This window comes from Chiloscyllium plagiosum, chromosome 24 (genome assembly GCF_004010195.1).
Source record: "Chiloscyllium plagiosum isolate BGI_BamShark_2017 chromosome 24, ASM401019v2, whole genome shotgun sequence".
Classification (NCBI taxonomy): domain Eukaryota; kingdom Metazoa; phylum Chordata; class Chondrichthyes; order Orectolobiformes; family Hemiscylliidae; genus Chiloscyllium; species Chiloscyllium plagiosum.
The window spans coordinates 48,781,031-48,806,466 of NC_057733.1; the positions used below are offsets into that span (position 1 = coordinate 48,781,031).

Below are 25,436 nucleotides of genomic sequence, written 5' to 3' on the forward strand. Positions count from 1 at the left end.
TCCACCTAACTTCGTATCATCAGCAAACTTCGCTAGAATTCCCCCGGTTCCCTCATCCAAATCATTAATATATATTGCGAACAGCTGTGGCCCCAGCACCGGACCCTGCGGGGCACCGCTCGTCACCGGCTGCCATTCTGAAAAAGAACCTTTTATCCCAACTCTCTGCCTTCTGTTAGACAGCCAATCCTCAATTCATCCCAGCAGCTCACCTCGAACACCATGGGCCCTCACCTTGCTCAGCAGCCTCCCGTGTGGCACCTTATCAAAGGCCTTTTGAAAGTCTAGATAGACCACATCCACTGGGTTTCCCTGGTCTAACCTACTTGTTACCTCTTCAAAAAATTCCAACAGGTTTGTCAGGCATGACCTCCCTTTACTAAATCCATGTTGACTTGTTCTAATCAGACTCTGCTCTTCCAAGAATTTAGAAACCTCATCCTTAATGATGGATTCTAGAATTTTACCAACAACTGAGGTTAAGCTGATTGGCCTATAATTTTCCATCTTTTGCCTTGATTCTTTCTTGAACAAGGGGGTTACAACAGCCATCTTCCAATCATCTGGGACCTTTCCTGACTCCAGTGACTCTTGATAGATCTCAACCAATGCCTCTGCTATTTCCTCAGCCACCTCTCTCAGAAGTCTAGGGTGTATCCCATCGGGGCCAGGTGATTTATCAATTTTAAGACTTTTTACCTTTTCTAGCACTATCTCTTTCGTAATGGCAGCCATACTCAACTCAGCCCCGTGACACCCTTTAATTTTTGGGATATTACTCATGTCTTCCACTGTGAAAACTTATGCAAAGTACTTGTTAAGTTCTCCTGCTATTTCCTTATCTCCCATCACTAGGCTTCCTGCATCAGTTTGAAGTGGCCCAATGTCTACTTTTGCCTGTCGTTTGTTTCTTATGTACTGAAAGAAACTTTTACTATTATTTGTAATATTACTGGCTAGCCTACCTTCATATTTGATCCTCTCATTTCTTATTACACTCTTTGTTATCCTCTGTTTGCTTTTGTATCCTTCCCAATCTTCTAATTTCCCACTGTTCTTAGCCACTTTATAGGATCTCTCTTTTTCTTTAATACATTTCCTTGGGTGTCCTTGGGTTGGCGATGTCATTTCCTGTGGCGAAGTCACTTCCTGTTCCTTTGCTCAGGGGGTGGTAGATTGAGTCTAACTCAATGAGTTTGTTGATAGAGTTCCGATTGGAATGCCGTGCGTGTCTTTGTTTGGCTTGTCCTCGGATGGATGTGTTGTCCCAGTTGAAGTGATGTCCTTCCTCATCCGTATGTAAGGGTACTAGTGAGAGGGGGTCATGTCTTTTTGTGGCTAGTTGGTGTTCATGTATGCTGGTGGCCAGTTTTCTGTATGTTTGTCCAAGTAGTGTTTGTAACAGTCCTTGCACGGTATTTTGTAAATGACATTAGTTTTGCTTGTTGTTTCAAGTTCATTAGCTGCTGTTTTAGTGTGTTGGTGGGTTTGTGAGCTATCAGAGTCCGAGTAGTTTGGCAGTCATTTCCGAGATGTCTTTGATGTAGTGATGAGTGGCTAGGGTTTCTGGACGTGTTCTGTCTGTTTGTTTGGGTTTGTTGCTAAAAAATCAGTGGACTGTGTTCTTTGGGTACCCATTCCTTTTGAATACACAGTATAGGTGATTTTCCTTTGCTCTGCATACTTCCTCTGTGCTGCAGTGTGTGTTGGCTCGTTGAAATAATGTTCTGATGCAGCTAAGTTTGTGGATGTTGGGGTGATTGCTTCTATAGTTCAATATTTGGCCCGTATGTGTTGTTTTTCTGAAGATGCTGGTTTGAAGTTCCCCATTGGCTGTTCGCTCTAATGCGGCATCGAGGAATGGCAGTTTGTTGTTGTTTTCCTCCTCTTCAGTGAATTTGATTCCAGTAAGGGTATTATTGATGGTCTTGAAGGTTTCCTCTAATTTGTTTCATTTAGTGATGATAAAGGTGTCATCCACACAGTGGACCCAAAGTTTGGGTTGGATGGTTGGCAGAGCTGTTCGTTTAAGTCTCTGCATTACTACCCCTGCTAAGAACCCTGATATCAGAGATCTCATGGGTTTTCCGTTGGTTTGTCTGTAGGTTTTGTTGTTGAAGGTGAAGTGGGTGGTAAGGCATAGGTCCACTTGCTTGATGATACTGTCCTTGTTGAAGAAGTTAGTGGTGTTTGGTGATTGTGTCTTTGGGTCTCCTAATTGTGTAGTCAGTGTTTCCTTGGCCAGGTTAATGTTGATTGATGTAAACAGGGCTGTTACATCAAAGGAGACCATTATTTCATCCTCTTCTAACTTATTGTCTTTGATGGCTTCAGGAATTCTTAGATGGAGCGGATGGAGTGGCATGAGTCTTCTACTAAGTGTTTTAGTCTTTCGTGTAGCTCCTTGGCCAATATGGAAGTTGGTGTTCCAGGCAGTGAGACTATGGGTCTGAGGGGGGCTCCTGGTTTGTGAATTTTGGGCAATCCATAGAAACTGGATTGTTGGATTCGTCTGGTTTCATTTTTTGGAAGTCAGTCTTATTTGTTTCTCCAGATTTCTGACGTTTTTTGAGCAGGGCTGTGATTTGGTTCTCTAGTTGTGGGGTCCGGTCTATCGCCACTTTTTGGTAAGTGTTGGTATCTCCAAGCAGTGAGCTTGCTTTTTCAATGCGGTCTCTTCGATTTAGAATGACTGTCAAGCATCCTTTTGTCTGCAGGTAGGATAACAATGTTTTTACCTTTTTTTAGTCTTTCCAGTGCTTTCCTTTCTTGTGTGTTGAGTGTATTTCCTTCCTTTTTTCTGCTTAATGTTGGTGCGACTATCTGTCTGATGGTTTGCTGGGTTTCTTCTGAGAGTTGGTTGTCTTTTAGTGTTGTTTCTAATGCTGCTAAGAAATCTATCTTGTTCGCATCCTGGTGGTTAATTTAATCCTCTTATTAACATGGCTTTTTCAGTGTCAGTGAAGGGTCGGTCAGATAAGTCTTTTATCTATGCTTCTGTGTTGTCAGTGTTGTTACTTTGTCTAGTTTTTTCTGCAGGTCTAGTTTTTTCATTTTCTGTGTTTGTCACTGTCTAATATCTATGGCTTGTTGTACTGTGTCTATCCATTCATGGTTTGTTGCATTAGTGAGTAAAGATTTTTGGTGCAAAATGTCCCGGTTGTATTGACACCTTCCTTCGCCTTGCTGATGCAGAATTAGCGGCCAGATTGGATTTGTTCAGCTTTTTGGAAGGATAAAATATGCCTGGGCAACTTACCACGTTTGGTAAGTATCAGTCTTGCAACTATGCTGCTGCAGCACATCACGCTCTGAAATGTAAGCCTTCAATACGACAATTGGGATGCTCAGACTCAGCGTTTATGCCATTCAATGCTTTTGGTAAGTTAACTGCTTTTTGGCTCTGAGTGCTGGGTCACTCTTGCGGTACAGAGGCCGAGGCAATATCCCTATCCTTAGACCAGGTTCAAGTCCCACCAGTATTAACATGTAAAAACAGGTTGATTAGAAAAATAGATTCAACACCTGCTACAGCCTCAATTTGGCAAAACATTTCCTTCAAAACTTGACCAATGTAGTCACACTGAGCCAGTATGAAACTCAAACTCCACTTCCAGTGATGAATACATTGTTTTGTTTCTTCACTCCGTATTCATTCCAAGTGGTATTCAACATCATGAAACACTGATTCAGCTGAAAGAGGGCTGTTATTGATAATCAGCAGGGGCTTTCCCTGCTGTGCTTGACCTGATACCATGAAACTTCAAGGGGTCTGAAATCATTTTGAGGACTCCTAGGGGCAGGCATCACCAAAATACACTGTTGTGCCACTACTTCTGCTGGGTCTGAGTGGTCAGTTAAATAGGACATGACTACAATGGAGAGAATATGAGACACTGACTTAAAGTATGATTTAGTGAATGTGTATCCAGCTACTACTCAACCAGTCTATGGACAGCTATCCTAATTTTGGCACAAGTTCCCATGTTCAGTGGGGAGAATGTTAGTGTCAAAGAGGAGCAGTTGCCATTTCTGATGCCTAGGTTAACACTAGGTCATCATTATGGTTTTTCAGTTACTTAGTTTGAATCCAGCCCAAATTGGCAAACTGAAATTCCCAATTTGTTTGTAATTTAGATTGAACTTTTAAATAGTAAGCAGTGAATAATTTTTCTCTCTCAGGGACTTCAAAGATGGGTTCTGTAGGAAATAATTACAACTATATAGCAACAGGGGGAGCTGTTGATATTTTCTTTTAGGAACTTCTTTCCGTTCACCCATTTCTATATATTAACTCAGTGACCATAAAGTGATAGATATGCCAAAAGGAGTAAACTGTCCCAGTGCCTCAAATGATATTCACGTTAACTATAACTTCTTAGTAACACTTTGAATCATTTTGGTCGTAAACAGACTTAATTGTAGATTTTTTTTGTTTTGGGGTTTTAAAAAATGTGTTAATATATTAAAGGAGAAAGTGAGGACTGCAGATGCTGGAGATCAGAGCTGAAAATGTGTTGCTGGAAAAGCGCAGCAGGTCAGGCAGCATCCAAGGAACAGGAGAAACATAAGCCCTTCTTCAGGAATGAGGAAAATGTGTCCAGCAGGCTAAGATAAAATGTAGGGAGGAGGGACTTGGGGGAGGGGCGTTGGAAATGCGATAGGTGGAAAGAGGTCAAGGTGAGGGTGATAGGCCGGAGTGGGGCGGGGGGGCGGAGAGGTCAGGAAGAAGATTGCAGGTTAGGAAGGCGGTGCTGAGTTCGAGGGATTTGATGGAGACAAGGTGGGGGAAGGGGAAATGAGGAAACTGGAGAAATCTGAGTTCATCCCTTGTGGTTGGAGGGTTCCTGGGCGGAAGATGAGGCGCTCTTCCTCCAACCGTCGAATACATTAAAGCCATTGTTTTAAAAAACTAATCTACTTTGAGTGTTGTTATCATGAATATGGTTGCAACATGTTTTGTTAAAATGAGTTCCCCAATGATTTGTATCTCTATAGGTAATTGTAGGTAGTATACAATCTACACTGCTTAAGTGAAATGGAAGGAATGCATCAGTAGAAAACAAAAATTAGTGAATAATTAAGGTTTCATTGATTACTTTTATTAATCCTCATACTCAAGCAAACCCTTCCCACAGTGATTTCCCTCACCACCATGGCTTGACAAGCTCTTTACCACACCAGTTAAGTATATCACATTACTTCATAGCTATTGAAATCCCAATTGTACTACATTTAATCTCTGCCAAGACTAATCTGCATGCAGTAGCATTAGTGCCACAACAGGCAAAACAAGTTAAGATTGCTAATGACAAATAATTCAAATAACCAAAATCAAAATGAGTTGGCAGCAAAGCTGGATGTATACTAACAAGCTGCACTACTGAAGGGGGATATGGGTTCTCACCTTAACCTTCCTCAAAGGATGGTTCCCAGGTAGAGAATCAATGGCAGGATATTATTTCAGGATGGGGACTGTGGAGAGAAGTACCAAAATAGGTGCTGACTGAGTAGTTAAGTGTTTTTGTCTAGAAGAAACAAAAGAGAAAAAGGAATAGAAAAGGGATACTGTGAAAATCCAACTCAAGTCTTAATGAAATTGGCATCAAAGGCCTGAAGGGATCTTTTATGTATTCTCTCAATAAATGGAATGCTACTTGGAATAGGGGAAAAAAATCAGATTTCAATAAGATTAAACAAACAATCCACTTCAAAATGCTAGATATCAGTGCAAAATAAAGTCACATTTGTGACAATAAATGTCTGCCATTGTTTTGTAAGCATGAACGAAAACTATGGCATTTGCCATATAATTTAATGCTTACTCATTATCTATCAAAAGTAGATCTAAAAGTAATCATTTCCAGCATCAAACTATGCCGAATATTTTATTATTTATACACAGACAGATCTAGTAAACCTTGCTGACTAAATCAAGAGTTGCAGAATATTAAGATCAGAAACAAGCAATACAAAAATATCAACAGCCCCAATATGCTTATTGCATTTCAGGGACTTTGCATACGAAGTGAGAACATTCTGAACATCTCAGTTTCACCTCAAAAAGGCTAATATTTCAAAACACATTGATGAAGCATGTCCAGTTGAAACAGTTGCCATGGTTCATAGTTGATGGCTAACACTAACTCTTGCTTAGCTTGTGAATTTCAAGATATTGACACACTGAACAGTTTGATAGCAGAAACAAACGACCATTCAATACCAATTAAACTGCAGCTGAGAATAAATTCAACAACTTCAGTAGCAAAAAATATTTTTTCTTATAAAGTGCATGGAAAATATTGATTTTATTAAAATATTTAGTTGCAATACGAATCAAGGATCGAAACAACTTTTTTTTCCTCAAACATGGATGATGTAATTGAACAACTCCCAAAATATTTTGCTGTAAGTGGATACAACTTAAAAAGGATGCATAGTTGATCAGCTTCCACACTGAATCCAGAGGTCATCTATTAACTGATTGCAATAGCTAATGATCATTTTTTAGATCACTGCTATAATTCAGCAAAAAATCAATTTGATATAACAAATAATTGCTCGGTAGCACAGAGTTTAAACATGGTTAAAAGAGACAAGAAATCATTTTTTTTAAAATCATGCACTCATCAGGACTCAGATGCAAGAAACTGACTTGAACCTAATTTATACAGCTTGAAAAGAGGGTGCTGTTTGGTTGGACCATCATTGGTTGCACCACCACACCGATTTTGTGCCTGCTCAAGACTTAATATTCTGATCTACGCTAACACATTCTACAATAGACAAAATTTGCCAGTATGCCATTTGGTCATCCCCAATGTCCAACAGGTCTGCATTCAACAAGTGAACAAAGCATCCTCTATTTATTCTGTAATGGATATGACAGAAGAGCAACAACTGATAATTTTAAATCCGAGAAACAGACGTACATCAGCAATCTTCAAATCAACTTCACTTACCATTAGCTGCACTAAGACAAGATTTATTATTGCCACGAACTTTATTCGTCAATTCTTCTGTAATGTCCATATGCCGATGAATTTCATCACGCATTTCTTCCAGTATTCTGCATAGGTCATATTCCCAGTATTCTTTGTCCAAAGATTCAATTAGTTCAGCCAACTGTACCTTTGAGCTGTAATACCATACTTTCTTATCCTTTTCATCTTCTTTATCTTCTTCACTGAAAGAAAAATACATCAAATTAAATCAAGAGAGTACTATGGCATCCAGGCTGAAGTTGCTCCAAAAAGATGATTTGGCTTCATTCGGACAGGATGAAGCAGCAGCCTCAAGTCACACTATCATATTAGTTTTCCTCCCCAAAATGCGTAAATATTTAAAGTATAAAAAGTTTTAAAAGGTATAAAAAGTGATTTCTTTACTTGGATCATGATCACAGTTATTTCAAACTTCAGTAACATAATCAAAACAGGAATTATTGGTAATGATCAGCAAGTAGAGCAGCATTTGTGGTGAAAGAACACCAACATTCCAGGTTGTTGACCTTTTATGTGAACTGTTCTGACGCAGAGTCACCGACCTGAAACCTGAAATCTCTCTCAACAGATGCAGCTAGACTAGTTTTTATTTACATTTCCAGCATCTGAATATTTTGTTTTGGTACAGCTACTTAATCACTTGCTTGAGCCCTTTGACCATAAGGCAAAAGAGAAGTCTGCACACTCAGCCTACTGAGTCTGCTCCACCATTCAAAGATATCATAGCTGATCTCAATCCTGACCTCTACTTGCCTGCCTTTTCCTTAGATGATAAATTTCTCAGCCTGAACATGGCTAACCATCCAGCCTCTATAGCACTTCAATGGTAAAGACTTGCACGGATTAATAAACTTAAGAAATTCCTCATCTCTTTCTTATACGGGTGACCTCTTATCCTGAAGTTATACCCTCTGGTCCTGGATTCGAGGAAACAACCAGTCTGCATCTACTGAGTCAAATGCTTTATATTTTAATAAGGTCACCTCACAAGCTTCTACACTCTAATGTGTACAAGTTCAATATAGTCAACCACTTCTAAGAAAATCCCTCCATTTTCTGAATCTCTAGATTGCCTGCAATGACAGCATACCTTTCTTTAGATAAGGGGATCAAAACTGTTCACAGTATTCGAGGTGTGATCTGACTCGTACCTTGTACAGTGATAGGAAGACTTCCTTATTTTAGTATTCCATTTCCTTTGAAATAAATGGCAACATTCTTGTCTTCCTTATTACAACTGAATGTGGATGCTGACGTTTTGTAAATTTATGCACAATCATTCCCAAACATCTCTGTGCAGTAACTTTCCACAATCTTTCTCAATTTAAATATTCAGTCCCGCTATTCTTCCAGCCAAAACATTTAACCTCTCACTGATAATCAAACTTACAATTTGTTTATATCCTTTTGCAGACTGTGTTTCATCCTCACTACCTGGATTTGATCGATTTGTGTATCATCCGCAAACTTGGCTATTGTACATTCAGTGACCTGATCCAAGTCAGTCATTGATATAAATATTGTAAATAATTACAGTCTGAGAACTGATCCCCGAGCATTCTAATAGGTATAGTCCATCATCCTGAAAATACTCCCCTTAGCCCTAATCTCGGCTTCTATTAGAGAATTCTCCATCCACGCTACAATGCTATCCCCAACACCAGGGGTTCTTATCTTTGTAAGTAGCCTAACTTAAATAGCACCTTATCAAATGCCTTCTGGAAATCCAAAAATATACATCCCTTTATCTATTCTGCTTGTTCCAGTCTCAAAGAATTATAGAGTCATAGAGATGTACATCGATATTTGTCAAGCATGTGCCCTTCATGAAGCCATGCGGACTGGTGGATTATTTTACAAGTTTCCAAATGTTATTACATCCTTCATAATAGACTAATATTTTCCCAACAACAGATGTTAAGATAATTGGCTACAGTTACACGTTTTATAAATACCATGCTTTACTGAGCCTTCCAAGACTACTTAAAGAAAGACTGGAGATGCTCGTGGCTGTCAAGCACGCAGATGTTCAGTGAGAACACAATTAGGTTCAGCTAACAACTTGAAGGGTTTTTAGCCTCGAATTAATATAAATAGGTATAGAAAACCGCGTAAATGAAAAAAGCCCAGCTTTGAGTTTAAAATAGTAACCTCCAAAGATACATTGTTGACCTTGTTAAACACAGAATTGTTTCCTAAATTTAGCCTTTTGCTGAGACCCAGATATATGCATCCAAATAAAAGCAGTTTCAGTCAATGTGACAAAGTCAAATAAAGTTTCTTTTTAAGTTGTGGACTTTGGAGAAATAGTGTTGTGTAAAAAGTGCTGTCTTTTATCAAATAGGGTTCTTTTAAGCTCAATAGGAATAATACTGAAGTACATTAGGTTAATGTATTTTTTCACCAACTGATGCATTGCAACGCTGGACAAAAGTCCCATATGCCCTCCTGCAACCTCAGTGACAAGTGAGCCTGATTGTGGAAGAGTGGTCCAAAGCTATAATATTGGTAGTAGTGGAGCATGCATCCTATTACTGATGTGCTAGGATTCCTTAATTACAAAAAATTCTGAACGCAGTTATTGAAAAAAGACGACTGAACTCCATAAGGTTAGACACACTAAATAAAATCTTTCACTGAATATTGAACAGAATTTTACAGTAATGAGAATGCCAGAAAATGCAAACCACAGGTAACAGGAATTTCCTTGGGTTTCTTCACAACTTGAAATATCTCCCATAATTCTGGCATGAACTCTAGCCGTGCATAAATAAGGATTCGGCTGGTTCAACTGTAGCCAAAGAGGAGAACCTGAGGGTAATTCTGTGACAGATTTTCAGCAATTCTTTATATGTTATATATTCACTCGTGAATGCTGAAGGTCTCACCCACATAGAACACACATACACATAAACATTGTTGGTGTCACACTAAGAACTGAAACCCTAAGATAAAAATCATGTAACAACTGCAAATCTTTTGCGGTCCAAAAAAAAAAGCCCTCTTCAGTTCAGGTTTGAAAAATGAGATAATGCCCACATCGTGAAGCCTCATCCATGAGTTCTCCATGGCATTGCTCTATCCCACCAACCGTTTTAGCTCCACATCCCAGCTCTCTATTTCTTTGCAACTTGACAAATGTCAATTACGATGCATTCCACTTCTCTTGTCCATTAGGAGTACAGGTTCAGAAGTTTTCTCCCAACACTCCTCCTCCATGCTATTTAATTTATCCTAGCTCTAAAAGCCTTCCTGAAATCTCTTCAACCTTACCTAAAATCGTCTAACTTCCCATGAAAGACCTTCAAACAGTTATACCGTGAACAGATGCATGTCTGGGAGATGCAAATGCTTCATGATGGAAAACAAGAGTTTTTCTAAAAGACTGATTTTGTTTAAATTGTCCAGTCTGATGCATACCGATAACAACCCTCAATGAATTCCCAAGAGCAAAGTGTTGCACAAATCTGCAATCTGGTATTAAGCACAGACTAGGTATCCTGAAATTGCAAAGGAACAACAGCATTTCACAGAATGAAAACATAAGTTACGGATTGCGGTCGCTTGTATTGCTAGTACCTTTACTTGTTATATTGCTTTGAAATAGTTTTAAGACCACAGTCTCAATGTAACAGTAAACGTTGCGCAACATGTCATGCATGAACGTCTGATGATATTCTACACCTGGAGTAAAAATGTCTATTACATTAACACAAAGTTTACACATAAGATAACTTAAAATGTAATTTTATGATACAAAAGTCAATAAGCTGATAAGCCTACAAATACCACCCATGTTTAAAGGTTGCACTATTGAAGGATGTGCTAGACTGAATGTAACATCTTTAAATATGTTACTTCATTCACATTATGCTCATTATATACAATGAATGCTTTTCTTTTCTCCTTTGTTCAACTTACCACAATATCCACGTACATTTTATGATGTTCATGCCTGGGAAATTCAGTGGCATCAGACTTTGAGGTAACTGCACCAAGTAATGCAAGTATAATTTGATTGTTTCCATGTTTTACTTACAGGTGTCGGAACTTCATGGGTAAGGTGTTAGATTGGGTGCTACAACATTTTGTATGCATTCTGTGCTTTTGTAGAAAAATGTCTTAAGATGTTTCAGAGCTACAAGGAAGATAGCGGACACAGTCAAAGTTGGAGACATTGGCATTGGGGGACTGGTAGTTGTAGTTTGGTCAAGGAGGTGAATTTCATGGAGGATCTTACACCGCACAATCAGCATAGAGTGATAGAATCTCTATTGCGCAGGTCTCTATTGCCTTTAGGCCTATCAAGTCTGCATGGACCCTCCGAACAGTATCCCACCCAGAACCACCACTACCACCCTATTCTAATATTCAAATGACTGAAGGAATGAAACTAAGAGCAAGAAAAGCCAAAATGGGTCCATTAGATCATTTAACATATAAATGCAGTAGCTACTTTGCACAAAGCAACATCCCATAAAACAAATGATCACAATTCATCGATTTGACTAAGGAAGGATTGTTGAAAAGATATGACCATTACGAAGACTATTTTTTGGTGGAAAAGATTCATTATTTAAAAACCTAAAATTACAGTGATATCTACTTTGGTCAGATAACTTGGCAGCGTTCAACAATCAAACTAATAATCAAAGAATCACCACTTACCCTCGGTGCAAGTCTAAGGTTAAGACAGTCTATGAAAAGTAACAATCAAATCTTCAAAAAAGGAAGAAAAAGTACTTGTACAGCAACCAATGCAAATCTTAAACAAAAACGCTTTGATATTTGTAAAAAAGTTACATTTATTTGGGAGGAAGGAAAAGACAAAGGTAAGACTTTCTCCCCATTCACTCCCAAATAATGTCTTAATTTTGGATACAATTCCTCCAGTACTGCAGTTTCAAGGTACTTTCCCTAAGAGACCAGTGAGAACATGTATAGGGTATAAACAGGCAAGAAAAGAGTTAAGTTGTGAGTTTTGCGATACAAGAGGTTCAGCTGAGCATCACTCAGATCAGATAAGAACTTACAGTTAACAATGGGCAAGGGTAATGGGTTAACAAGGTGGAAAAGCATTCATTATGTAGCATTTAATAGGAGGAGGTAGTGTTCAGTATGTAACGTCAGTTAACAAGGTGACATGTATTAATTATGTGAAGCCAGGTATTCATTGTCTAACAGCAGATAGCTTAATCTTTACCTGTTGATACTTGTTGATTGTAACAATCTATTGCCTTATCTGGATGCTCCTCCCTGTAAAATGACTATATAGTTCATTGAAAAACTGCTGTTCCAGAGAAGACCATGAACTCATGTCTCTATGCACATGGGCAGTCGTTCTCTCTTCCTCCAGAGCTCAGAATAAAGATGGAAGTAAAACTATACTGTGTCACTGAACATTTTGCTTTGACTTCGGTGGTGGTGATGGTGGGGGGGATCGACACCAGTACAGACATGGCGGCCCCAACAAACATCAGCTGAGGCCAATGAACTGTGGAAAGCAGTCAAAATTTGTATTTGCAAGTCAGGAGCAGAAAACTTTCCCATTCGGTATCCTCAAAACACCCTAATCACTTATCATACCTGCTCAAGAATCACTACCTCACAAAAATAATTAATCCCAAGAGTTGGGATAACCACCTCAATTTATTCTACTTTATGCACCAGTGTCAAATGATCCTCACATGAAGGTGTACAGTAACTGGGATCACAGATCAACAGTGCAGCAATAATCATTTTTGAAGGAAATACTCCAATACATGCAGTCTTTTGTGAATTTTTTCTTACACTATTGCTTTCATAAATAATAAATTGAAAAGAATTTTAAGCATGACCAAAGATGAAAAATAGAAACAAAACAACCAACAGTTAACTTACATTTAAACTCCAATAATCCAAATTATTTTAAGTTTGAAATCAATTGCAATGTCATGCAGTGCGAGTGTTTCTAATTTTGGCTCAAATCCCATCTGCTCCAGGCATGTGCTGGAACATGTCTGAGCAGGCTGATGAAAAGTATCCAAGATCAATTGCAAACATCTTGATTAAGTGCAGCAAAATGTCAATAGTTCATTAGTCAATACACAAAATATCTCTTGTTTTCTCTACTTAGTTTGATATCTTGGCACTCTCGACTCCAAGTCTGAAATATTAAATCAAAGCTCCATTTTCCAATCAAGTAGATGTAAAAAGTTCCAAGATACGTTCAAATAAGAATGCATGAATACTCTTGGTCACTCTTCAAATTAGATCACACAACAAAAAACAAACACTGGTTGAGAAGTCGTGATTTGTGAATTCCAGAGGATATGGAACAGTGCAATATAGATTTAACTTCTGCCTCACAAAATGACTGATCAGAAGAATAATGTAAGCTATTCAGCTCCATAGCCCATTCTTCTAATTAATGCAACCAGTGATCAACATCTAATTCCCTTACAGATTACACATGATCAATCTCAGTTTTGACACTTTCAATTAACTCAATTTTTTTTGTGGAAAGTATTCTGGATAATCAATAAATCCTATGAGAAGAAATGCTCACTGACATCACCCTTACTGCAGCACAGTTCTAATTTTAAGTACTTTTATATCAACCTTATTCAAATGTGTCACATGTGCCTGGGGCAGTTGGGACTTTAACCAAGACCTTCTAGCCCAGAGGCACAGATGACATGATCACTACGCCACAAAATTCCTCTCCAGTTTTGAAGTTATATTTCTTAGTGTTGGACTCTAACCAAAAGCATTCATTCCTCTATAGATTCTAAAAAACCAAAAAAACTGCAGATGCCAGAAATCAGAAACAATAACAAAAATTGCTGGAAAATCTCAGCAGTCCTGGCAGCATTGTAGAAAGAAATCAGCGTTAATGTTTTGAGTCCAGTGACTTTTCTTCAGGACTTCTTCCACTTATTATATGAACTCTTGACAGTTTTCAATTACAGCCACCCCTTAATCTTCCAATCGAAGGATGCAAGTCCAGCACGAGAAAGAATCTGATAACCTAACCCTTTTAGCATTAGCACTGTTCTGGGATATTCCAAGGAATTTGTGCTGCACTCCTAACTGAAATATATATGCAAATGTACTAGGACCCAGTAAATGCAGTATTCCAAATAGAATTTAACTAGATTGTTTAGCTATTTTGAGAGATGTTCTTAAAATTTATGTTATAAATTATATGATTAATAATTAAATTTATATATTTTTAAGAAATAGCATTCATCTCAGTGCTTAATGTACCATGGTACTGCTCGTAGTGAATGCGACACCTAGAGGATGGATTTCACCATGCCAAGGTGTGAAACTAAACTCCATAATCACCTAATCAGCCAGCTCGAAAAAATTAGCATGCAATTTATAGGATTGCCATAAAAATGCATACAAGTTTATTATTATTAAAGGAAGGGAACCAACCAGGAGCCATCTAGCCTGTCCTACACTTTATCTCTAGCCAACACACAATGTTGGCAATTGGGAAAGGAACCATGTGACTGAAAGATAAACAAATAATAGTTTGTGCCATCTTACAGAAACCTAGAGAGAGCATCTAAAGTTAGGAATTACTTTTAGTACTTTTGGAACAGAAGCAGAGATGAACAGCAATAAGTTTGACTTCTCTATAATTTGTTAATTCATAGTAGTGAGTGGAGAATATATCTTATAGAATAACCTTTAGCCTAGTGCACATTGTTGGCTGAGGGTTTCATAGAATCCCTGTAGTGTGCAAACAGGCAGTTTGGCCCAACAAGCCCACACCAACCCTCTGAAGAGTATCCCACCCAGACCTATTCCTCTCCCCTGACTAATGCACCTAATCTAATCATCCCTGAACACTTCAGGCAATTTCATATGGCCAATTCACCTAACCTGCAGATCTTTGGATTATGGGAGGAAACTGGAGTACCCGGAGGAAACCCACGCAGGCACAGGAAAAATGTGCAAACTCCACACAGACAGTCGCCCGCGACTGGAATTGAAACTGTGCCCCTGGTGCTGTGAGGCAAGTGTTTGCACGTAGGCATGAATTTTCAAAACACTTTTGAATAGGTTACTTAATGGAGCTGGTGGGCAAATCTTGGACTGGCTAAGAAATAACTTACGTTACTGCATGGAATCACAAACCATGGAATTCTGCTGGCAGTGGTGTCAGAATGTTGTTCTCAACAACCTTAATAACTTGTTAGCGAGTTTTGAGACAATTTGTGGCTCATATTGAGGATCTGGATGCAAGTTTGCTCGCTGAGCTGGAAGGTTCGTTTTCATAAAGCAAACTTGCATCCTTAATAACTTGTATGTGTGTATTCAGGCAGTGTCCACAAACTTGTAGGATAATAAAGATAAACTATAATTAGATCTAGATGCAATGCAATAGAATAGACCTGGGTTTGTCAAGTGTCATTTCGAACCATCAATATTTGCAAGGCATAAAGACAGGGCTAACACCAAGTATGCATTTTATGTGAAGGGTTGCAGATCAAAGAATGGCGAGCAGAAAAAAATAACCAAGTGTTATTATAAACGAATCACTAAAATTGCAATGCCAGTGTCACAAGATGAAACTAAATAAAATATTGAGATGTATTGTAATGACAAACAAAACCAGTATAAAATAAAAGGCACAACAGTAAATTATCCTTCTACATGACTTCAGTTTTAACCTTGTCTAGAATACTGTGCCAATTCTGGTTCCCTCAGATGATGGCTGGTCTGGAGTTACTGAAAAACATTCAGAGAAAGCACACATCGATACCAATCTAAATATCCTTAGTTATTACACTAAGATCAGAATGGCTCTATTTGTTAAAACCCAAGAATAAAGATAAGCCATCAAGATAATCAAGGAACTAGACTGTCAGTGCAGAAAACTACTACAGTTAGATTGTTTTTGGGGGCGCTGGGAAAGCAGAGAACACATGTATAGGTCATGCAAAGTAGAATTGTTGTGTCAAGTGTTTTCATTTTTATGAAGATCACTTTTTTTTTGGAAAAAGGCATTACTTTGAGGACCAAGCCTCAAATCACTGCAAGTCATAAATAAAAGAAAAGAGCTGGATGAGTTGCTGAACATCACTGTCAGAAGAGCCTAAGAGATAGAGTATGGAAAGAGACCCTTCAGTCCAACTCGCCCATGCCGACCAGATATACTCTGTAAATCTAGTTCCATTTGCCAGCATTTGGCCCATACTCTTCTAAACCCTTCTTATTCATATATCCATCCAGATGCCTTTTAAATGTTCCAATTGTACTAGCCTCCACCACTTCTTCTGGCAGCTCATTCTATACACATCCCACCCTCTGCGTGAAAAAGTCGCCCCTTAGGTCTCTATTATATCTTTCCCTTCTCACCCTAAACCTAAGCCCTCTAGTTTTGAACTCACCCACCCCAAGGGAAAAGACCTTGCCTATTCATCCTGTTTATGCCCCTCATGATTTTATAAGGACACCTCTCAGCTGCTAATGCTCCAGGATAAATAGCGCCAGTCTATTCAGCCTTTCCCTGTAGCTCAAACCCTCCACCTGGCAACATCTTTGTAAATCTTTTCTGAACCCTTTCAAGTTTCACAACATCCTTCCTATAACAGGGAGACCAGAATTGCACACAGTATTCCAGTAGTGGCCAAACCAAATGTCCTGGTCAGTCATAACATGACCTCCATGTACATGTTGTTATGATAATGCACATTTTGTTAATGCAAATTTACTGTAACGCTATTGACGAATTGGAGGCACATTTTCTAAAATGCGAACTTTTAAAACATGTCTTGGCTGTAACACAATTACATCACCAACATTTAAGCTGGTTCTAATGCATGATTTTCCTTTAACGCAGCGTTGGACAAGAACGCAACTATCACATCATACAAGAACTACCTGTACTCAGTGCCAATAAAGGAAAGCATATCAAATGCCACCTTCACTACTCTATCTACCTGTGACTTCACTTTCAAGGAACTATGAACCTGCAATCGAAGGTCTCTTTTCAACAACACTCCCCAGGGCCTTACTATTAAGTGTATATGGCGTGCCCTGATTTGCCTTTCTAAAACACACATTTATCTAAACTAAACTCCATCTGCCACTCCTCGGCCTATCTGATCAAGATCCCATTATACTTGGAGGTAACTTTTTTGGTCATCTACAAAGTTATTAACCATACTTCCTGTACTCGCATCCAAATCATTTACACAATGATAGAAAGCAGTGAACCCAGCACCAACCCTTGTGGCCACAGGCCTCCAGTCTGTGCAACCCTCCACCATCACCCTCGGTGTTCTACCGTCTAGCCAGTTCTGTGTACAAATAGCTAGTTCTGCCCCTATTCGGTGTGATGTAACCTTGCTAACCAGTCTACCATGAGGAACCTTGTTGAATGCTTTATGAAGTCCACATAGAGCATGTCCCCTTTTCTGCCCGCATCAATCCTCTTTATTACTTCTACAAAAAACTCAATCAAGTATGCGAGACACCATTTTCTATGCGCAAAATCATGCTGACTATCCCTAATCAATCCTTGCCTTTCTAAATACATCTAAATCCTATCCATCAGGATTCCCTCCAATACTTTGCCAAGCACCAAAGTTAGGCTGACTGATCTATAGGTGCCTTGCTGTTCTTTATTACCTTTCTGAAATAGTGGCACCATATTAGCCAATCTCCAGTCTTCCAGCATCTCACGTGTGACTATCAATGATACAAATCTCAGCAAGGGGCCCAACAATCTCTTTCCGAGCTTCTTTCAGAGTTCTAGGACACACCTGATCAAGACCCTGAGATATCTCTATCATTATGCAGTTTTAGACATTCAGCAACTCCTCCTCTGTAATATGGACATTTTTCAAGATGTCACTATTTATTTCTCCATCTTCCATATCCTTAGTCACAGTAAACACTGATGCAAAATACTAGTTCAGTATCTCCCCCATCTCCTACGATTCCACACACAGATGGCCTTGCTGATCTCCAAGGTGCCCTATTCTCTCCCCAGTTACCCTTTTGTCCTTAATGTACTTATAAAATCCATTTGGATTCTCCGTAACCCTATTTGCCAAAGCTATCGCACGTCCCCTTTTTGACCACCGGATTTCTCTCAAGTACACTCCGACTGTTTTTACACTGAGTCATAGAGTCATAGAGATGTACAGCATGGAAACAGACCCTTTGGTCCAACCAGTCTATGCCGAACAGATATCCCAACCCAATCTAGTCCCACCTGCCAGCACCCAGCCCATATCCCTCCAAACTCTTCCTATTCATATACCCAACCAAATGCCTCTTAAATGTTGCAATTGTACCAGCTTCTATCACTTCCTCCTGCAGCTCATTCCATACACGTACCACCCTCTGTGTGGAAAAAGTTGCCCCTTAGGTCTCTTTTATATATTTCCCCTCTCACCCTAAACCTATGCCCTCTAGTTCTGGACTCCCCGACCCCAGTGAAAAGACTTTGTCTATTTATCCTATCCATGCCCCTCAATTTTGAAAATCTCTATAAGATCACCCCTCAGCCTCCGATGCTCCAGGGAAAACAGCCCCAGCCTGTTCAGCCTCTCCCAATAGCTCAATTCCTCCAACCCAGGCAACATCCTTGTAAATCTTTTCTGAACCTTTTCAAGTTTCACAACATCTTTCCGATAGGAAGGAGACCAGGATTGCACGCAATGTTCCAACTGTGACCTAACCAATGTACTGTACAGCTGCAACATGACCTCCCACCTCCTGTACTCAATACTCTGACCAATAAAGAAAAGCATACCAAACGCCTTCTTCACTATCCTATCGACCTGCAACTCCACTTTCAAAGAGCTATGAACCTGCACTCTCAGGTCTCTTTGTTCAGCAACAATCCCTAGGACCTGACCATCAAGTGTATAAGTCCTGCTAAGATTTGCTTTCCCAAAATGCAGCACCTCGCATTTATCTGAATTAAACTCCATCTGCCACCTCAGACCCATTGGCCCATCTGGTCCAAATCCTGTTGTAATCTGAGGTAACCCTCTTCGCTGTCCACGACACCTCCAATTTTAGTGTCATCTGCAAACTTGATAACTCTACCTCTTATGCTCGCATCCAAATCATTTATGTAAATGACAAAAAGTAGAGGACCCAGCACTGATCCTTGTGGCACTCCACTGGTCACAGGCCTCCAGTCTGAAAAACAACCCTCCACCACCACCCTCTGTCTTCTACCTGAGCCAGTTCTATATCCATATGGCTAGTTCTTCCTGTATTCCATGAGATCTAACCTTGCTAATCAAACGCCCATTGGGAACCTTGATGAACGCCTTACTGAAGTTCATATAGATCACATCTACTGCTCTGCCCTCATCAATCCTCTTTGTTACTTCCTCAAAAGACTCATTCAAGTTTGTGAGACATGATTTCCCATGCACAAAGCCATGTTGACTATCCCGAATCAGTCCTTGCCTTTCCAAATACATGTACATCCTGTCCCTCAGGATTCCCTCCAACAACTTGCCCACCACAGAGGTCAGGTTCACCGGTCTACAGTTCCCTGGCTTGTCTTTACCGCCCTTCTTAAACAGTGGCACCACGTTTGCCAACCTCCAGTCTTCCGGCACCTCATCTATGACTATCGATGATACAAATACCTCAGCAAGAGGCCCAGCAATCACTTGTCTGGATTCCCACATAGTTCTCGGGTACACCTGATCAGGTCCTGGGGATTTATACAGCACTTTCTCCTCTGTAATATGGACATTTTGCAAGATGTCATCATCTATCTCCCTACAGTCTATATCTTCCATATCCTTTTCCACAGTAAATACGGATGCAAAATATTCATTTAGTATCTCCCCCATTTTCTGTGGCTCCACACAAAGGCCTCCTTGCTGATCTTTGAGGGGCCCTATTCTCTCCTTAGTTACTCTTTTGTCCTTAATATCCTTTGGATTCTCCTTAATTCTATTTGCCAAAGCCATCTCATGTCCCCTTTTTTCCTTCCTGATTTCCTTCTTAAAGTATATTCCTACTTCCTTTATACTCTTCTAAAAGATTCACTCGATCTATCCTGTCTATACCTTACATATGCTTCCTTCTTTTTCTTAACAAAACCCTCAATTTCTTTAGTCATCCAACATTCCCTATACCCCCGCCCCCACCTTACTAGTTTAAATCCTCCCAAGCATTTCTAGTAAATTCCCCTGCCAATATATTAGTCCCCTTCCAATTTAGGTACAATCCGTCTTTCTTGTACAGGTCACTTCTACTCCAAAAGAGATTCCAATGATCCAAAAATGTGAATCCTTCTCCCATACACCAGCTCCTCGGACATGAATTCATCTGCTCTCTATCCTCCTATTCCTGCCCTCACTAGCTCGTAGCACTGGAGTAATCCAGATATTAATACCCTTGAGGACCTCTTTTTTTTTAAATTTCTACCTAACTTTCTGTAATCTCCCTTCAGAATCTCAACCTTGTCCGTTCCCATATTGTTGCTTCCAATGTGGACAATGACCTCTAGCTGGCCCTTCTCCCCCGTGAGAACATTCTGCACCCTTTCGGAGACATCCTTGATCCTGGCACCAGGGAAACAACACACCATTCTGCTTTTTCTCTGCTGGCCACAAACGTGTGTCTGTTCCTCGGACTACACAATCCCTAACACAATTGATCTCTTGGAAGCTGAGGGAATCACTCAAATTTTTGATGTCTATACCTGCCACGTGTTTCCTTCTTACACTGAAATTACAGCTAATAAAAAAGGTAGGAAAATTTTGGGTGATGCATTTCATGGTGATATTTAGTTAGCATTCAGAAGCTTAGGAATTTTATAGATATGCTGTCTCTTTAACCGGCTTAGAGATTTTACTGTTTTAGATGTTTCCTGCAGAAGATTTTACTGCTATGGCAGGGATAAGAGTTGAGGATCATTATTCCCAGTTGCAACATGATAATAAGGAATAGGTTTGATCGATCAGTTGGTTGTTTCCTGTTTTTCCTTCTCATAAGTTTGTAAATAAAGCCATCCAGCTTTGAAACTGCTGCAAGGATGCAATTAAAGAGTGAAATATTAGCATAGGTAATTACAAATGTAAATTTGGTCATTGGTCATGACCATGGGAAAACTGACAAGGCAAGTTTGGATTTGTCGATAGGAAATGTACACAACTGCTTCTGTGCACATACACATTTGATATACAAGCAATACACTTACAGCAGTAATAAAGTTTTAAATAAATTTACTACTGTTACCATCAGATCTGACAGCAGCTCCTCATATTAAATAATGTCATTGTGGTTTTCAACCAAATTAGTACCGACAGCAAGTGCTGATGAACCTACCTCAGCAGTTGATCTAACATACTCGGGTCTGATCCTAGCTTTGTATGATAATGAGACAATTTAATGGGTCAGCAGAGATTGGAAATGGAACTATGGACATATTTGCTCTTTGGCAGGAGAACAATGAAGCTAACCGATGTTGCAGCTAAACTAATGAACTCAGCACTGATCAAAGACAAAACCTAAATCACCTAAGCCTCCAATAGCTCTATTCATTGTGTGAACGGTTTACCTTTGGCCCCAACCCTAAATACATAAGAACATTTATGGGAATTGTTATATATGACCCAAAGAGTACCACAGATATTGGCATAAAGGTTGACTTCTGAAGTCTCCTAAAAGTATTCCAAAATGGATTGACTTTCATAGACAGTAAAGAATGTGAACCAGTAGTGCTGGTGTGTGCCATTTTGAAACTTTGGGAATAAATGCAACACCAAGATAACCAGTGATGCCAAGGCCAAATTTCCTCTCAAAGGCAGTTGGGGGAAAGCTAAAATTTAGCTGGGACACTCCAGACTGCCAAACCAAATTTACTTGATGAAAGTGTGTGCAAACTGGTTTACAATTTCAAAACTTGAACCCCCATGTCATATCAACCTTATCTTTGACTGAGAAAAGAAGTGAAAAACTCATTCCAAGTGTCAAGATGTCCACTGGGTTGTCTTAAATTTTCAAAGAATTGAAGTAGATGAAGGAACTGTGTGATTCACAAGTTTCACAGAAGCAACATGGCAATATTAACCTTTCAAGAAACTGATCACCATGAATGATGTTGAAGCTCAATGGATCAATTCTGAAGATGAAAACAGTATTCCTGCCTATTGCTACAAACTCACAGACTGAGGCCAGTTATCCTTACAGAGTATTTGGCAAGTCAAAACGGTAAATTCAACTTTGAAAATATGCATGTGTAAATTTATGTATTATGTTACACAACAGGGACAGAGATAAGAGATGTCATAAATAAGAGGCAGTTTGAAGCTTAAAGAGGAAAATACTCTCTCAACCAAGAGGTCATTAATTCACTAGTGAAGATAGTATTTCGGACACATTTAAAGGATATCCAAGTCTTTTTTAAAACATCAGTGGTATGGTAAACAGCAAAGAACAGCACGTTCTTGTGTCAGAACCATGGTGATTTGAAAGAATCACACTGCTGTCCTGGTTGACCTCTAACCTTCACCCTCCATAAACTTCAGCTCCATAATGCTTACACCTAGACTCATTAAGTCCTGCTCACCTTACCTTCATTGTACTCATTGATCAATGTTGGTTTCTGGTCCAGCAACACTTCAAGCTTCAAATTCACACACTGCTGTTTAACCTGAGAACTCAGTGTACCTCCAACTCTGGCTTAGTATGTTATCCCAATGTTCCTTTGCCTCTCCATTCGCATGAATCTGTTAAACTATTCAGGCCCCAAACACTGGAATTCTTTTCTCCTCCTCATCCCATCAGCTTTTTTTATCCTTTTTTAAAACTTACCTTTTCTGATTTATATCTCATTTTGTTCATGTCAGAGTGTGTAACAAGTTCTTATGAAATAACTTGGGACATCTGACGACGTGAAAATATGTTCTTATAAACTGAAATTATTATTGACCACAAAACATTTTTACACATGGTATTTATTGCATTAACCAATCTTTACATTCAAATTCAAATAGTGATACCTTTAAGTCGTACAAGGTTGACATATTCAAAAATTGCAATAATTTCAAGCATCCCTTGTCTAAGGATAGGTCAGTAAATCTGGCTGAAGAAAACGGACAAGCGGCATCTCAAAAGGTAATGAGTTTTCAGTCCACATTTTGCAATAGTAAAAGTTTGCTTGCAAGGCCTCTGTTTAGATCAAATCACACACAAAGACATGCAGGCTAGATTGGAGTGACTAACTGTTTAATGAAAATAGTGGGGGTTGAGGTCTTTACTTTGCTCATAAAGGAGAGAAATTAAAGGCAAAACAAAAGATAACAATTATTTCCATTTACATAGCATAACATAATGAAACATCCAAAGGGATTTCTCAGCAGCATTACAGAGACATGACACCAAACCACATACGGAAATATTAAATCAGGTGGCCAAAAGCTTGACCAGAGGCAGGAAAGTTAAGGAGGCACCTTCGGAGGCTGCCTTTGTGCCTAAGATGGCACTGTAACTGGCAACTCAAACTTTTACCTGTACTCATTTGAGTACGTGATAATAAAAGCTAATTTAATGCAACTCATTTAATAAAAAGGAGGCAAGTGAGGTAGTGAGACAGGTGTGCAGGGGGAAGCAAACTGCTGAAAATTTCACAAACCACAAAAATTAACAAATTAAGTCACTAACTGGATTACCTCAGCACAAAGTCAACAAATTGAGAATTTCTGAAGCCATAACATGAGCACAATAACATTTTTCAGAGTTCAGATTCACAATGATTAAAAGTACATTTTGGCAATTCAAGCTTAACTAATATTTTTAGTCTGTGTATATACATACATACATACACACACACGCGCGCGCGCACACACACACACATAAATTGAGATTATCACATCGAAGTATCACCAATTTATATTTGGGATTCCTTCTGAAATACTTCTGAAACAGCAAAGGTGATTACCTCAGAGAGATCGGGACCTTGATGAGATGGGACAATGGGCCAAGGATTAGCAGATGGAGTTCAATTTAGATAAATAGAAGGCAAATCAGGGCAAAATTTATACACTTCATAGTAAGGTCCTACGAAGTGTTGATGAATAAAGAGACCTTGGGATGTATGTTCACAGTTCCTTGAACGTGGAGTCGCAGGTAGACAGAGCAGTAAAGAAAGCATTTGGTTTGCTTGCCTTTATTGGTCAGTGCATCGAGTAAAAAAGGTAGGTGGTCATGTTGCTGGTATACAGGACATTGATTAAGCCACGTTTGGCATACCGCATTCAATTCTGGTCTCTGTGCTAATGGAAAGATGTCGCAAAACTTGAAAGGGCGCAAAAAGAATTTATAAGGATGTTGCCAGTGTTATCCAGTTGGAGCTAGAGGGGAGAGGCTGAATAGGCTGGGGGCTATTTTCTCAGGAGCTTCAGAAGCTGAAGGGTGACAATATAAAGATTTATAAAATCATGAGGGACATGGATAAGTTGAATAGACAAGGTCTTTTTCTGAAGTTAGGAGAGTCCAAAACTGGAGGGTCTAAGTTTCAAGTGAGAGGGGAAAAATTTAAAAGGAATCTCGGGGCAACTTTTTCCACACAGAGGGTAGTGGATGGGTGGAATGAGTTTCCAGGGAGATAGTGAAGGCTGATACAATTACAACATTTTAAAGGCATCTGAATGAGTACATAAATAGGAAGGGTTTAGAGGAATATGGGCCAAATGCTGACAAATGGGACTAGATTAACTTAGGATATTTGGTCAACCCAGAAATGCTGAACAGGAGGGTCTGTATATCTGTATGACTCTATACTTCCATCGGCTTTTACAGCCGTTCTATTTGAGCAGCATAGTATGAAAAGCAAGGAGATAAAAATCCAGTTATTGGTTCAGTTTTCAGATGGTAAGAACAATGCCAAAACAAATCAGCATTCACTGCTATTACCGTACTGAAGGTAGCAACAAAACTAGAAGTCAGCATATGCACAGAACAATCCAGACACTTATCAATGATCCAACACTTCTTCAGCACCCCAACAAGATCCCAGTTTTTTTTTTAATTTTAAAACACACAACAATTTATATCAACAAGGAGAAAAGGGTTCTCCTGGTTGGTTCTCAACACTATAGGCAAGACACTGCCACTACAAAGTAACAGGCAATTCGGTAACAGCACAACATTTTGAGACAGTTTGAGATGGACATCTGAAAGTTGTGGCCTTTGACCCATTTACAAATTTGTACAATTGACACAAAATAATGGATTCATCAGGATAGCCAGCATCCTGCAAGATTGCTTTAATGAGCTATGTTTCTGCATCAAGCTGGCACGGTTAGCAATTGGCTAGAGCCTATTGACACAATTGGTGCAAAGGCCAAATTCTCAGCTCAGGGAACTACTGTCTTTAAAAAACAAAGTTTGTTTTACTGCCCAAGAAATACCTGTAAATGGAATTAGTGCTTTAATTTCCTGGTTTAA

General features: G+C 39.3%; 1 protein-coding gene across 11 annotated transcripts in view; it reads right to left on the reverse strand.

The window, feature by feature from the left end:
• bptf (bromodomain PHD finger transcription factor) overlaps positions 1-25,436 on the reverse strand; it is a 145,525-nt gene that overhangs the window by 104,937 nt on the left and 15,152 nt on the right. For all 11 annotated transcript variants that reach the window (XM_043715056.1, XM_043715058.1, XM_043715055.1 and 8 more), the window contains exon 3: positions 6,963-7,186. In XM_043715056.1, coding sequence (XP_043570991.1) covers positions 6,963-7,186 — 224 coding nt within the window. The remainder of the gene's footprint in view (positions 1-6,962; positions 7,187-25,436) is intronic.